The sequence below is a fragment of the Panthera leo genome, chromosome B2 (genome assembly GCF_018350215.1).
Source record: "Panthera leo isolate Ple1 chromosome B2, P.leo_Ple1_pat1.1, whole genome shotgun sequence".
Classification (NCBI taxonomy): Eukaryota; Metazoa; Chordata; class Mammalia; order Carnivora; family Felidae; genus Panthera; species Panthera leo.
Genome location: NC_056683.1, coordinates 34,377,933 through 34,394,200, shown reverse-complemented (window position 1 = coordinate 34,394,200; position 16,268 = coordinate 34,377,933). Strand labels below are relative to the sequence as shown.

General features: G+C 38.3%; 1 protein-coding gene across 3 annotated transcripts in view; it reads left to right on the top strand.

The window, feature by feature from the left end:
- Positions 1-16,268, top strand: part of SLC26A8 (solute carrier family 26 member 8) — an 84,870-nt gene that overhangs the window by 13,673 nt on the left and 54,929 nt on the right. For all 3 annotated transcript variants that reach the window (XM_042938557.1, XM_042938559.1, XM_042938558.1), the window contains exon 3: positions 5,361-5,500. In XM_042938557.1, the coding sequence (XP_042794491.1) occupies positions 5,361-5,500 (140 nt within the window). The remainder of the gene's footprint in view (positions 1-5,360; positions 5,501-16,268) is intronic.

Sequence of the window (16,268 nt, the reverse complement as noted above, 5' to 3'; positions counted from 1 at the left end):
TTGTTTTTTGAATTTTCCTGATAACTAAATGTGTTGAGCATCTCTTCATGTGCTTATTGGTCATTTGTATATCTTCTTTGAGGAAATGTCTATTTATTTCTTTTGCTCTTTTTAAAATTAGATTGCCTTTTTGTTGTTGAGTTGTAGTAGTTCTCTATATATCTTGGATATTAAACCCTTATCAGATATATATTTTGCAAATGTTTTCTCCCATTTTGTGGATTGTCTTTCTGTGGATTGATAGTGTCACAGTTTTTAATGCACAACAGTTTTTAATTTTAATGAAATCTGATTTATCTATTTTTTTGGTTTTGTTGCCTGTGATTTTTGTGTCATAGTTAAGAAACTATTGTGAAATCCAAGATTATGAAGATCTTCCTCTATCTTTTCTTCTAAGAGTTTTATAGTTTTAGCTCTTAAATTTAGATTGTTTTCCATTTTGAGTTAATTTTGTATATGGTATAAAGTAAGGGCCCGACTTCATTCTTTCCATGTGGATATTCTGTTTTCCCAACACCTTTGTTGAAGAGACGACAGTTCTTTCCCCCACTGAATGATCTTGGCCAGAATTTTTTTTTTAACGTTTATTCATTATTGAGAGACAGAGAGACACAGAACATGAGCAGGGGAGAGGCCAAGAGATGGAGAGACACAGAATCTGAAGCAAGCTCCAGGCTCTGAGCTGTCAGCACAGAGTCGGATTCGGGGCTCGAACTCACAAACAGCGAGATCATGACCTGAGCCAAAGTTGAACGCTCAACAGACTGAGCCACCCAGGCACCCCCAGAATATTTTTTAATGCATAAAATACATAGGATTATAAAGGAAACCAGTTGAAATACAGTTCTCAGAATAGAAAAAATACCACTATTATGTTATTTAATAATGTGGATCTAGTAACTGCCATAATTTCAAAGTAGTGATGAAATAAATGATGTTTTATGATCTCTGCAGCAATTTTAGTGTAATATGAAAATATTGTGATTTCTATTAGTGACAAAGTCAGGTTCTGCTGATACTATAGTGGTTTGCTGTCAATGTTCATAATTGAAGGAAATGCTAAATTTCAGTTAGGAGGTAACGAAAACAAAGATATAATTTTTCCTAAGTTCGTAAACCTCTACAAATTCTATCCATAGACCCCTTGGGGGTCCATAGACCTCAGGTTAAGGACCCTTTGTGACCTATATCATAGTATTAGCCCTAATTATTCAAGTTGTTCTCACTCATACTTGGGATTTTCAGTCCCTCTCATCCCTTGATTTATCACTACTATCGGCATGTGTTGGGTGACAAAAAAGAAAGGCCTCCATGCAGCCCAATTGTAGACCTTCCTTATTGAGGCCTTCTCCTTTGTCCATATCCTGCCTTTTGCAAGTTGTAGTCTCAGAGACCCTCCCTAGTCCTACATCACTACTCTCATGTTCTTTGCTCCTGATGGGTCAGAGGTCATATGTCAAAGAAGGAGTTTGGGGGCACATTGGCTTTGTCTCTACAAAATAAGAGTCTTTTCCTGACTTATACTTCATCACAAAAATGTATGACCAAAGAGGCATGGGTGGCTCAGTCAGTTGAGGTCTTGCTTTCGGCTCAGGTCATGATCTCAGAGTTTGAGTTCAAGCTCCCCATTGAGCTCTGTGCTGACAGTGCAGCTGGCTTGCTCTCTTGCTCTCTCTCTCTCTCTCTCTCTCTCTCACACACACACACACACAATAAATAAATAAACATTAAAAAAATTTTTTTAAATAAAAAAATTTTTTTAAAGTTTCAATCAAAGAAATTTCAGCCTAACTCCCCTCCACCTGCCCTATCCTTAGACACTTAAATCTGATCAATTCTGCCTCCCATGGGCTTTTGTCTTACTCCCTACTTCTAAAATGTACAGTTATATCCACTTCTGGATTTTAACGTGAAAGGTAGCACAGCTCCGTGGTTAAGAGCAAGACTCAGAGGCCAGATTGCCTGGTTTTGAATCCCAATTCTGCTGCTTCCCAACTGTGTGACATTAGGTAAGCTCTCCAACCCTACTTTGCCTCAGTTTCCTCATCTGTAAAAATGAGGATGATGCTTACGGCTACTTGATAAGGGGATCGTGAGGATTTAAAGAGTATTTGTAAGGCACCTACCAAATAGAAAACACTATATGGGTGGGGGTTTTTAGTTTTAAAAAAATCTTTGAACTCTACCTCTTTTACAGAAAACCTCATCTCTTTCCTCATTTTCTCCCTTTTTATTAGCAACCACAAATACTCCCTTTGTTGTCAAGGGAGTGTGCTTTCACAACGACTCTTACATTCCTCACTTTAATGATGCCTTAAGTCAAATCCAGGTTCATGTTGAAATGCTTATACTGTTTCCCCCACTGGCTTTAATTCCTATTCCTCTAGCTCCTTCCTTGATTTTCTTTCAGTTTTAGAGCCTTGTCATTCGAGGTCCTCTGTATTTTTTTTTTCCATGCTAATGAGCTTTGATGACTCTGCCTACAGTGGCTTGTCTTCTGCCAAGTGGCATATGGAGAGAAGGAGAGACTGGACCGGATGAAGAAACAAATTGTCCCAGTGACATGCTCTGCTCTCCCCTTTGGGGGCTATAATTGGAGAGAGCACACTGTGTGCACCTGCCTAACATCCAGGGACTCTCATAAAAATAGCAATGTGATGTTCCTTCCAAACCAATGGTCTTGTTCCTGGCTCCCAAACAGAATTCAATAGCTGTCAGTAGGAATTGTGGTGGTAATAGAGTGTACAGAACACGGAAGTAGAAATCAGAAGACCCGGTGGTTTATAGCCCCAGCTCTGCCCACACTACTGCGACCTTGGAAAAGTCACTTACACTTACTTGGTCTTAATTACCTTAGGGAAAGTGAGGCTCATAGTTGTGGGAATCAAACATGTGAAATTCTTTCTAAGCACACATTTTAGCCTTGCATACACTAAAGTTATATTTGTTACTATAGTCAAATCTCAGCTATCCAACTATAGCGCACACATGGAAAACCTTCATACATTTTGCTTTCAGCCCACACTAAAATATAAGCAGCAAAGAGCAATTTAAAACTAAATTAGTTTTGGGGCGCTTGGGTGGCTCAGGTGGTTAAGCATCTGACTTCGGCTCAGGTCATGATCTCCTGGTTCATGAGTTAGAGCCCTGTGTCGGGCTCTGTGCTGACAGCTCAGAGCCTGGAGCCTGCTGCAGATTCTGTGTCCCCCTCTTTCTGTGTCCCTTCCCTGCTCACCCTCTGTCTGTCTCTCTCTCTCAAAAATAAATAAACTGGCTGACTGATTAGCTGAGTGACTGATTGATTCACAATGATTCTGCTGTTTTAGATGATCTAAGTATTAGGGGTGCCTGAGCGGCTCAGTTGGTTAACCATCTGACTCTTGAGCTCAGCTCGGGTCTTAGGGTCATGAGTTCAAGCCCTGTGTTGGGTTCTGGGCTGAGCGTGAAGCCTACTTTAGAAAAAGTATTTCCAGGGAGGTAGATTAATCAATTTATTTTAAAAATAAATAAAGGGCTCCTGGTGGCTCAGTCTGTTAAGCGTCTGACTCTTGATTTTAGCCCAGGTCATGATTTCATTGTTCCTGAGATCGAGCCCTGCATCAGGCTTGACACTGATGGTGCGGAGCCTACTTGGGATTCTCTTTTTCTTCTCTCTGCCCCTCCCCCACACTCTCTCCCTCTCTCTCAAAATAAATAAATAAACATCTAAAAATAAATAAGTAAAATAAAAGTTAAAGTGGGTTTTCTCAATCTCAGCATCATTAACATTTTGGACCAGAACATTGTTTCCTGTGGGGGGTTGTCCTATGCACTGAAAGATGTTTAGCAACATCCCTGGCCTCTACTCACTGCCTACCAATAGCACCCCCTCCCTGAGTTGTTGACAATAAAAAATGTCTCCAGACATTGCCAAATGACCCCTGAATGACAAAATTGTTTCTGATTGATGTCCACTAGGTTAAAGGATAATAAAGCTTTATTTTATTTATTTATTTTTTTAATTTTTTTTTAACATTTATTTATTTTTGAGACAGAGAGAGACAGAGCATGAATGGGGAAGGGTCAGAGAGAGGGAGACACAGAATCTGAAACAGGCTCCAGGCTCTGAGCTGTCAGCACAGAGCCTGACGCGGGGCTCGAACCCACAGACCGTGAGATCATGACCTGAGCCGAAGTCGGCCGCTTAACCGACTGAGCCACCCAGGCGCCCCAATAAAGCTTTATTTTAATGCCTTTTCTTTACATAGCTAACTCCTAAAGCACAGGATTCCATCCACTACATTTTCTTCTTCTTCTTCTTCTTCTTCTTTAATATTTACTTATTTTTGAGAGAGATAGAGAGAGAGAGGTGGGGGAATAGGCAGAGAGAAAGGCAGACAGAGGATCTGAAGCAGGCTCTGTACTGACGGCACACAGGATGCGGGGCTTGAACTCACAAACCACGAGATCATGACCTCCATCAAAATCTGACACTTAACCAACTGAGCCACCCAGGCGCCCCTCCATTGCCTATATTTTCTATAAATTTTGACATACTACAGATCAAAGCCAAATAGAGTTAATTTTCAGTAAAAAAATAAAAATCAAAAAAAAAATAAAAAAGCATATGGAATGACACGGATATGTTAATTGCCCCTAGTTTCCATCAATATCACATCTCAAAACACTGTGCTTATCAAGAGAAAGCAATAACATTCCATTTTTCTTTTTTTTTTTTTAATTTTTTTTTTTTTTTTAACGTTTTATTTATTTTTGAGGCAGGGAGAGACAGAGCATGAACAGGGGAGGGTCAGAGAGAGAGGGAGACACAGAATCTGAAACAGGCTCCAGGCTCTGAGCTGTCAGCACAGAGCCCGACGCGGGGCTTGAACTCACGGACCGCGAGATCATGACCTGAGCTGAAGTCAGACGCTTAACCGACTGAGCCACCCAGGCGCCCCAAACATTCCATTTTTCTACTAGAAAGTTTCTAGGTTTAATTCTTTCCAAACATCCTGTTTTGTATGCTAGACTATAAGGCTGAGTTCTTGTCATATGTATGGCATTTGGTTCCCAACCAGAGGCAATTTCGTCCCCGAGGGAACATTTGGCAATGTTTAGAGACTTTTTTTTTTGCTTGTCACGAGTTGGGGAGGGCATGCTATTGGCATCTGGTGGGTAGAGGCCCAAGGATGCTGCTAAACATCCTGCAGTGCACAGAACAGTCCCACAACAAAGAGTCATCTAGCCTGGCTTGTCAGAACATCAACAGTCCTGACAAGAAACTCTGCTGTATGGGAAGAACGACGCACTGTGCCTTTTCTTGGCTATGTGGGCTTTTTCTTCGGAAAACCGAATCAAGTCTCTGTTCTTTCTCGCAGCTGCTCATGGCACAAGTTCCTAAGATGCATGCTAACGATCTTTCCCTTCCTGGAGTGGATGTGTTTGTACCGATTCAAGGATTGGCTTCTCGGAGACCTACTTGCCGGTATAAGTGTTGGCCTTGTGCAAGTTCCCCAAGGTAAGGAAGATACAAAGCCTTTTCACCCACAACCTATCAGGCCTTGTCTGCTTACCCAGATTAAACAATTTACTTTGCTAGGTGAATAGAAAAAAAAAAAAATAGGTGAGTTCCACTCACATTATTATCATTTCTTCCCTTACCAGCCAGATTTCGAACTCTTCCAGCATGGTTCCAAAAGATTCAGTTTAGAGCTATAAATACCTTCCAGAGTATTGGTAATGCCCATTCAATGGTCATTTTTTTGTTTTGTTTTGTTTTGTTTTGTTTTGTTTTGTTTTGTTTTCTTGCTTGACTAATTATTTCATGTTCACACAGCTACAATAGACCTCAGTGGGCATTAGTTTTTCTTAAGAAGGTGGAGGATAAGTATGGGAGCTATCTGGGTTTTAGAAGCCTCATTTCCCAAATAGAACCAACATCTCTTGTCATTCTCTGATCTGTTGCTTCCAGAGTCCCACAAATGGCATGCCCCATTACAAGAGTTACTGTGCTCCAAGAAGCCCAAAGCTAGGGATTCCCATGGGGTATTTATTGTTCTGGACCAGTCTTCTTGGTCCAGGTATAGTAGACTAATTGGGCTCATTTTTACCGTAACCAGCATTAGCTGGGAACACAGCTGACATTCCACCATTACCAGGTTTCCAAAGAAACAACTGGAAAGTGAACCCAACATCAAATTTATCCACAGAGAAAGTGAAAAGATTGTATTCATTCTTTACTCAGAGTACCACGCAATTCCCTACGTAGTATTGTTTAAATACTATTTCTCTATTTTTCTGGAGCCAGCCAGGTGGGATTGAATCCTGTGATCATACAGGTTGTGCAAAGCACAAAGAGGCCAAGCAAAGGAGCAAGTGGTAGGTACCGGACATCCAAATGTGGCACAAGGCTGATCATTGAAGAAAAGGGATCCCTTTTAATTAAAAAAAAAATTTTTTAACATTTATTTATTTTTGAGAGACAGAGCATGAGCAGGGGAGGGGCAGAGAGAGAGGGAGACACAGAATCCGAAGCAGGCTCCAGGCTCTGAGCTGTCAGCACAGAGCCTGACACAGGGTTCGAACCCACGAACCGTGAGATCATGACCTGAGCTGAAGTCTGACGCTTAACTGACTGAGCCACCCAGGTGCCCCCCAAAGGGATCCCTTTTTAAATAATTAATTACCCTGCAATAAAATTGACTTTTTTCCTTTTGGTGTTCAGTTCTATAAATTTAAACACATGTATGGATTTCTGTAACTACCACCACAGTGAAGATCCAGAACAGTTCCATCAGCCCCCAAATGCTCTTATGCCGCCTCTTTTAGTCACATCCTCCCCTGGCAGCCACTAATCTGTTCTCTATCACCATAGTTTTGCCTTTTTGAGAATATCATGTAAATGGATTCATGCAGTATATAACTCTTAAAGGCTGGCTTCTTGAATTCAGCATGATGTCTTTGAAATTGATGCAAACTGTAATATGCATCAATAGCTTGTTCCTTTTCATTGCTGAGTAATAGTCCATAGGATGGCTGGACTGAGTAACAGTCCATAGGATGGTTTGTTTATTTATTTATTTATTTACTTATTGATAGATATTTTGTTTCCAGTTTTTGGTTGTCAAAAATAAAGTTGCCATGGACATTCAGGTACAGGTGGTTTTTAAAAAATGTTTACTTATTTATTTTGTGGGGGGCGGGGGAAGGAGCAGAGAAAGAGGGAGAGAGAGAATCAGAGAATCCCAAGCATGCTCCATGCTGTCAGCACAGAGGCTGACTAGGAGCTCAATCTCACGAACCGAGATCGTGACTTGAGCCGACATCAAGAAACTGATGCTTAACTGACTGAGCCATCCAGGCACCCCAGGTACAGGTTTTTATGTAAACATAGCTCTCATCTCTCTAAGGTGATATGGTTGGTCATGTGGTAGGTGTGTGTTTAACTTTATAAGAAACTGTCAATCTATGTACCTGAGTGGCTGTACCTGCCATTTTACATTCCGACCAGCAAGGTATGAGAATTCTAGTTCCTCCACACCCTTCATTTTATATTGTCTGTATTTTTTATTTATTTCCACCAGCACAAGGATCCCTCATGTTGCCCTTTATTTTTAAGGTTGTTTTGTTTTGTTTTTGTTTTTGTTTTATTTTTTGAGAGAGAGACTGCGAGCGGGGGAGAGGGGCAAAGGGAGAGGGAGAGAGAGAGAGAGAGAGAGAGAGTGAAAGACTCTTAAGCAGGCTCTGAGCTCAGTGCAGAGCCCAATACAAGGCCCGATCCTACAACCTTGGGATCATGACCCGGAGCCAAAATCAATTGTCAGATGCTCAACCAAATGAGCCATCCAGGCGTCCCTCATGTTTCCCTTCTATAGTTACCCCCACTTACCCCTTGCCCCCATCCCCTCCTTAACCCTGGAAACCACTAAACTGTTCTTTTCTAGAATGTTGTCACTTTGAGAAAGTTACATAAATAGGGTCATATAGTATGTAACTCTTTGAGATTGCCTTCCCCCTCCCCCCATCTTAATTCTCTGGAGATTCATCTAGGTTGTTGTATGTATCAATAGTTTATTCCTTTTTTTTATTGCTGAGTAGTATTCCATGGTATGGATGCACCACAGTTTATTTAAAAATTTTTAATGTTTGGGGCACCTGGGTGGCTCAGTCGGTTGAGTGGCCGACTTCGGCTCAGGTCACGATCTCGCGGTCCGTGAGTTCGAGCCCCGCATCGGGCTCTGTGCTGACAGCCTATAGCCTGTTTCGGATTCTGTTTCTCCCTCTCTCTGACCCTCCCCCGTTCATGCTCTGTCTCTCTCTGTCTCAAAAATAAATAAACGTTAAAAAAAATTTTTTTTTAAATAAAAAAAATAAATTTTTAATGTTTATTTATTTTTGAGAGAGACACAGAGACAGAGACAGAGTGTGAGGGTGGGAGGGACAGAGAGAGAGGGAGACACAGAATCCATAGCAGGCTCCAGGCTCTGAGCTGTCAGGCACAGAGCTTGATGCAGGGCTGGAACCCGCAAACTGTGGATCATGACCTGAGCCAAAGTTGGACACTTAACTGATGAGCCACCCAGGCACCCCGCACCACATCTTATTTAAACATTTACCCTTAAAGTACATCTGGATCATTTTCAAGTTTTTGGCTATTACAAATATAGCTGCTATGAAACATTTGTGTGTAGGTTAATGAACATAGTCTTCTTTTCTCTGGGATAATCGTCCAGGAGCACAATTATGGGATTGTACGGTAGTTACAGGTTTAGAGTTTTAAGTAATTGCCAAGCTATTTCCTAGAATGGTTGTATCATTTTATGTTCCTACCAGCAATCTCTGATACAGTTGCTCTGCATTCCCACTAGCATTTGTCACTACTTTTTATTTTAGCCATTTTAGTAGGGATGTGGTGAGGTCTCTTGTGGTTTCAGTTTGCATTTCCCTAATGGCCAATGATGTTTAACATTTTTTCGTATGCTAATTTACTCACCTAAATATTTTAATGAAATGGCTCTTGTCTTTTGCTCATGTTCTAATTGGATTGTTTGCATTTTCACTGTTGAGGTTCAAGAGTTATTTATAGTCTAGATATTAGTCCTTTGTCTTTTGTGTTTTGCAGATAATTTCTCCCAATCTGTAGCCTGTCTTTTCAGAGTATTTACAGAGCAAAATTCTCAATTTTGATGAGGACTAGTTTTTAGTATTTTTTCTTGTAGCCATTAAAAGAGGTATGTAGTGAGATCTCATTGTGGTTTTAATTTGTATTTCCCTAATGGCTGATGGGGTTGAACATCTTTTCATGTTCGTATTCACCATCCTCATAATCTCTTCGGTGAAGTGCCTGTTCAAGTCCTTTGCCCATTTTTTAATTGAAAAAAAAAAATTCTCTTTTCTTATTGTTAATTTTTGAGACTTCTTTATGTATTCTAGATACCAATCTTTTGTCATACATACAATTTGCAAATAGTTTTCCTCAGTGTGTAGCTTATCTTTTTTTTCTCTTGAGAGTGTCTTTGACAGGACAAAAGGTTTTAATTTTAATAAGTCCAGTTTATCCATTTTTTTTCCTTTTATGGATTATGAATTTCCTACTGTATGTAAGAACTTTACACCTAATCCCCAGGTCACAAAGATTTTCTTTTATGTTTTTTTCTAAAAGACTTATAGCTTTATGTTTTACATTTAGATCCATGATCCATTTTGAGTTAATCTTTACATAAAGTGTGAAGTTTAGGTCAAGCTTTATTTTTTGTTGTGTTTTCAACATGATTTTTAAAGACTATCCTTAAATGAATTGTTTTTGCACTTTTGTCAAAGATCAAAGAGCCATATTTTTGTATGTCTATTTCTGGACTTTCTATTCTGTCCCATTGATCTACTTGTCTATCCCTTTACCAATACCATGTCTTGATTATTCTGTCTTTATAATGAGTCTTAAAATTGGATAGTGTGATCCTTCCAATTTTGTTCTTTTTCAAAGCTGTTTTAGCTATTTTATATAATTTTTAGAATCAGCTTGTTTAACCTACCAAAAAACCCTATGGAGATTTTGATAGCTGCTGCATTAAGTCCATAGATCACTTTGGGGATAATTGATGTCTTTATTATATTGAGTTTCCAGTTCATGATCACAGTATGTCTCTCCATTTACTTTTGTTTTCCTTGATTTCTTTCATTAGCATTTGGAGTTTTCAGCATACAGATCCTGCCCATTTGCTGTTAGAATTAGACTGAGTGTTTCATTTTGGAGATACTCTGTGTGGCGATTAAAAACGTGTTTGGTTTCCAATTATTCATTGTTTGCATATAGAAATACAATTGATTTGTCTATTCACCTTGTGTCCTGTAACTCATTTATTAGTTCCAAGAATCTTTTGTAGATCCCTTGGGACTTACTACATTGATAATCATGTCATCTGTAAATAGGGACAGTTGTGTTTCTTTCTAATCTGAATGGCTTTTATGACTTTCTCTTGCTTATTGTACTGACTAAGACTTATATGTACTCTGTGTTGAATAAGAGTGGTGAGAATAGATATTTTTGACATGTTGCTGATCTTCGGACGGAAAACATTCAATCTCTCACCATTAAGTATGATGTTAGCTGTAGGATTTTTGTAGATGCCCTTTATTAGGTGGAGGAATTTTCCATTCTATTCTAGTTCACTGAGAATTTTTATCATGAGTGGATGTTGTATTTTGTCAAATGCTTTTTCTGTATTATTGATATGACCATGTGATTTTTCTCTTTAGACCATTAATATGGTAGATTACATTGATATTTAAATATTGAATTAGCCTTGCATTCCTGGAATAAAGGAGTACCTTTTCAAATTTCTATGTGGCGGCTGTAAACCAAAATGATCCATTCATGTGAGTACCTTCACTTCCAGGAAAATATCAGAAAGTCTCTAGAGCATTCCTGTGGGGCTGCAATGAGAGACCTGAACTCTTGGCACTGATTCTTTAACTGTGAGCCTTCTACCCACTGCCACTTATGAAAGGTCCTTTATTTATGGTCAAAGTTGTGGATGTCTCATTGCTAAATTACCAAATCATCAGTGTAATTTCATACCAAAAGAAGAATGGCATTAGGACATGTAAGTATACCTAGTACCCAGCACAGTATCTAACACATAGTGGGTACTCAAGATCTTTGTGGAATAATAATGATCACATGACTATATAAATGCATGAATCTGAGCAACTCTTGCTAACTGGCTGAGAGATTGTGTATTATTTTAAGTAGTGTGAATAATGGAATAATTTGTAGTGTAAATAATTCAAAAGTTTTACTTACATTTGAATAGGTAGTACCTGACATTTAATGATTTTCTCAAATGAAACAAAAGTACTTCACGGTGAAGAACTTATTTAAAAAGTGCTAGGGGTGCCCGGCTGGCTCAGTTGGTAGAGCATGTGACTCTTGATCTTGGGGTTGTGAGTTTGAGCCCCGTGTTAGGTGTAGAGATTACTTAAAAATAAAATCTTTTAGGGGGCACCTAGGTGGCCCACTTGGTTAAGTGTCTGACTCTTGAGTTCAGCTCAGGTTATGATCTCACAGTTTGTGGGTTCGAGCCCCATGTCGGGCTCTGCACTGACAGTGCAGATCTTGCTTGGGATTTTCTCTCTCCCCCTCTCTCTGCTCCTCCCTTGCTTGTGCTCTCTCTCAAAATAAATAAATACACTTAAAAAAATAAAATCTTTTAAAAAATTAAATAAATAAATAGATAGATAGATAAAAACTGCTAGATCTTCCTCATAGTAGAATTCCAATTTATAAATGTAAAAGAAAATACAAAATCACCATTAGGGAAACACCACAGTAATAATTGTCATGATAAAATCCACTAACTGATGTTAAAATTAGTGGGTGAAAGCTTGCAAATTATGTAGAGATTTGCATAGTTTCAAAGTATCTTCCTAAAGATATTTGTTAATTACTCCACTACTCTACATTAGAGAATCTGGGAGAAACAACTTGAAACAACCAATGCTATATCACCAACAGTAAGGCATTTAGAGATCATGAATCCTGTGATATGATGCACTAAGAAGGACACAACAGATGAGGTCTGTAGCATTCTCGCCAAAAATGTGTAACCTTAGTACACTCATGAGGAAACCTAAAGACTACCCCAAAATGAGAGGCATTTGACAAAATAACTGATCTATTAATACTCTTTCAAAGCGTCAAAGTCCAGAAAGACAAAGACTGAGGAACTATTACAGATTGCAGGGTAAGGAGAAATAATAACCAAATACAATGTGGGACTCTGGATAGAGTCGTGGAACAGAAAAAGGAAATTAGTGAGAAAACGGTGATGAGATTCAAATTAAGTCTTTAGTTAATTTGTAATGTTAATTCCCTGATTCTGATAATTATACCAAGACTATAAAAAATGTTAACATCAAGAGATGCTAGGTAAGGGATATATGGAAACTCTCTATTATTTTTGTAACTTTCTGTAAGTCTAAAACTAGCTCAAAATTTAAAAAAATGTTAAAGTGTTGGAAAGTTTGGAAACTTGGTTTCCCTTTATTTCTCCACAGCCTAAGCTTACCTGAGACTAGATCACTTAGTTCTCAGGCACTTACCAAGTAATTCTCTAACTTCCTTGTATTGGTAAATTATTTGAAACCCTACATTTCAAAAGGCTTTCTCTTTATGCTATATGTTGCTTATCAAGAGTAAATAGGAGCTATTCAACATTATACTGGAATTCATAGTGTATTAAAGTAGGAAAAAGAAATATAAGGTGTAAGGATTGTAAAGGAAGAAATAAAACTTCATTATTCATAGACGATAATTTTTAATGAAGAAAACAATCTACAAATAAATTAATAGAATTAATGAGATTTTGTCAAGGTTGCTGGATACAAGATCAGCATATAAAAATCAATTATATTTCTATATACCTGCAGGAAACAAGAAGTGAAATTTTTAAAAAGATGCCATTTACCAAAGCATAATAAATATGAAGTAAATTATAATGAAACTAAGAAAAGATGTGTAATACCCATTTAGAGAAATTATACAACTTTACTGAGTAATATTAATTAATTAAGTTAATGGAAATTAATTGAAATATAACATGTTCATGGGTTAGAAGATTGAATATTTAGGGGTGCCTGGGTGGGTCAGTTGGTTAAGTGTCTGACTTTGGCTCAGGTCATGATCTCACTGCTCATGAGTTTGAGCCCTGCATCCGGCTCTGTGCTGACAGCTTGGAGCCTGGAGCCTGCTTCAGAGTCTGTCTCAGTCTCTCTGCCCCTCCCCTGCTCACGCTCTGTCTGTCTGTCTCTGTTTCTCAAATATAAAATAAAACATAAAAAAAAAGAAAACTCAATATTTAAAGATCTCAGCTCTCTCAAAATAAGTTTTATAGATTCATTATAATTTTAATGTAAATCCATTTTTTAATGGAACATTTTAAGAAGATTCTAAGATGTATATGTAAATTCAAAAGCCAAGAATGGTCAAATTCTTTGGAGAAAAGCAACATGGGAGGACTTGCTCCTCCAATTATCAAGACTTAATATAAAGTTATAATATTTAAGATAATGTTCATTAAAAGTGGACAGAATAAACAAACACTCATATATGCATATATTGGAATACACAGAAGAAACATGGGCAGTCTCAAGCAACTCACCCCAACATGGAAGTCTGTCATATATATAATACGGAGCAAAAGAGCAGAAATAAAAATTGTATTCAGTGTAATAACTCCATCTGTACACTAGTGGTAAAACTATAAAGAAAAGCAAAGAAAGTATTGTCACAAAAATCAAAATAATGAATACTTTTGTGGGGATAGATGGAATTGTAATCAAATACTGGGGTGGTGATAACAAAGGTGTTTGTTTTATGAGTATTTATTCAGCTCAAAATCTGTTTTAATGCACTTTATATATGTGCATTACATTTCACAATAAAAATAGGCCATTACTAACACCAAAATTATTACTAAACTAATTACTACAAGATAGTAAGGCTGTGGTATTGCAGAAATAGACTATTAGACCAATGGAACGGAAAAGAGACACGCATATATATTAGCTTATATCAGATGTGTCGCTATAGAAAAATGCTTTAAAAATTATTTATTTATTTATTTATTTTTATTTATTTATTTATGTATTTATTTATGTATTTATTTATGTATTTATTTATTTATTTATTTATTTATTTATTTATTTATGTAGAGAATTTCAAGCAGGCTCAATAACATCAGTGCAGAGGCCAATGGAGGGGCTAGAACTCATGAACCATGAAATCATGACCTGATCTGAAACCAAGAGTCAGGCACCTAACTGACCGAGCCACCCACGTGTCCCTAGAAATAAACTTTTTGATGAATGATATGAAACAACCTGATACTTATATGAAAAAACAATTTTTAGATCTCTACTCCATGCCATATACAAAAACCTCCTCCTGGTACATTAAAGACCTAAATGTGAAAGGTAAAATAATAAAGATTTTTTAGAATTATTTAGGAGGTGGATGTCTTCATGATCTTGAAGCAGAAAATAATTTCTTAAACAAGATATAAGAAGCACTCACCTAAAAGGAAAAGATTAATAAATTAAGTAAAAGTCTTGTTCATTCAAAGATACATAAAGATTGAAAAGCGAACCACAGAATCAGAGAGATATTGTTACACATACACCCAACAAAGGATTCAAATCTGTAATATATATACTCCCACATATCTGTAAGGAAACAACGCAATGAGATTGATCAATATTATTGACAATCCATGCAGTGAAAAGTGAAATTTAAATGAGTTACATGCTAACTCATACACACTGAAATTTAAAATCTGACACTATCATATGCTAACCCAGATGCAGTTGATGGGAACTGTCACACAATGCTGGTGGGAGTGTAAATTATAAAGCCATTTGGAAAACAGTTTGGCTTTTTTTAAATGTTTATTTATTTTGAGAGAAAGAGTCAGAGAGAGAGAGGAGTGGGACAGGAGCAGAGAGAGTGAGAGGGAGAGAGAGAGAATTCCAAGCAGGCTCCATGCTGTCAGCACAGAGCCTGACATGGGGCTCGATCTCAAGAACCATGAGATCATGACCTGAGTAGAGATCAGGAGTTGGACGCTTAACTGGCTGAGCCACCCAGGTGCCCCAGCAAATGCTTTTTTTTAAAGATCACCCCCAAACCCACCATATCTTTGGCTTATGGTTTTTCACGTGGTTGTAGTCAAGCTGTCAGTCATCTCAAGGCTCTACTGAGGCTGGAGGATCAGCCTTCAGGCTCCCTCATGTGCTTCTCACCATGGGGGCCTCTCCATCAGTGCTTGAGTATCCTCACAACATGACAGCTGGCAGGGGCCAACGACATGCGGAACCCCTAGTTCAAAAATTATTCAGAATTTCAAAATAGTCATAGAGTATTAAGCCAAGTGTGGAGCCTTCTGAGCCCGTGTAATTGCATTGGTCACACCCCTTTGAAGCCAAGTCTGGCAACTGGTGACCTGGATGAAAGAGACAGAGTCAGAGAGCAACCAAGACAGAGGCCACAGTCTTCTTGCAACCTACTCTCAAAAGTGACACCCTACCATTTTTGTTGTAGTCTGTTTATTAGATGTAAGTTACTAGGTCCATCTCACACTGAGGGGGTGGGGGTCACACAAAGGCATGGATAGCAATGAGCAAATCATCTTAAGGGCTGTCTACTGCAACAACTATTTATGAGATAAGCAGGGAAATTTGAACACTGACTATTATTAATTGCTTAGGTATAATGATGGTATTGTAGTTAAATTAAAAGAGGGTTTGCTTTTGGGGCACCTGGCTGGCTCAGTCAGTAAGAGCATGAGACTCTTGATCTCAGGGTCATGAGTTTGATCTCCTTGTTGGGCATAAAGATTACTTTAAAAAAAAAAAAAAGAGGGTTTTCTTTTAAAGATATATACTGAAATATCTGCAGATGACATAATTTGATGTCTTGGATTTGCTTCAAACTAATATGGAGTGGGAGAGGAGTGAGGGAATAGAGGAGACAAGACTGGCCATGAGATGACCACTGTTGAAGCAGGTGATGGGTACATGGGAGTTCATTATACTCTATTTTTGTATGTGTTTGACCTTCTATACACACACACACACACACACACACACACAGAGCCTTGTTTTGTCTAAGACACTAAATCAGCTCACTAAACTCATAACTGAATTCAGATGAGCACACAGTATGATGTAAGTTGAAGATAGACCCTCAGGGCAGGAGCTGTGGGCTTGAGACATCAAAGGATGCCACCATG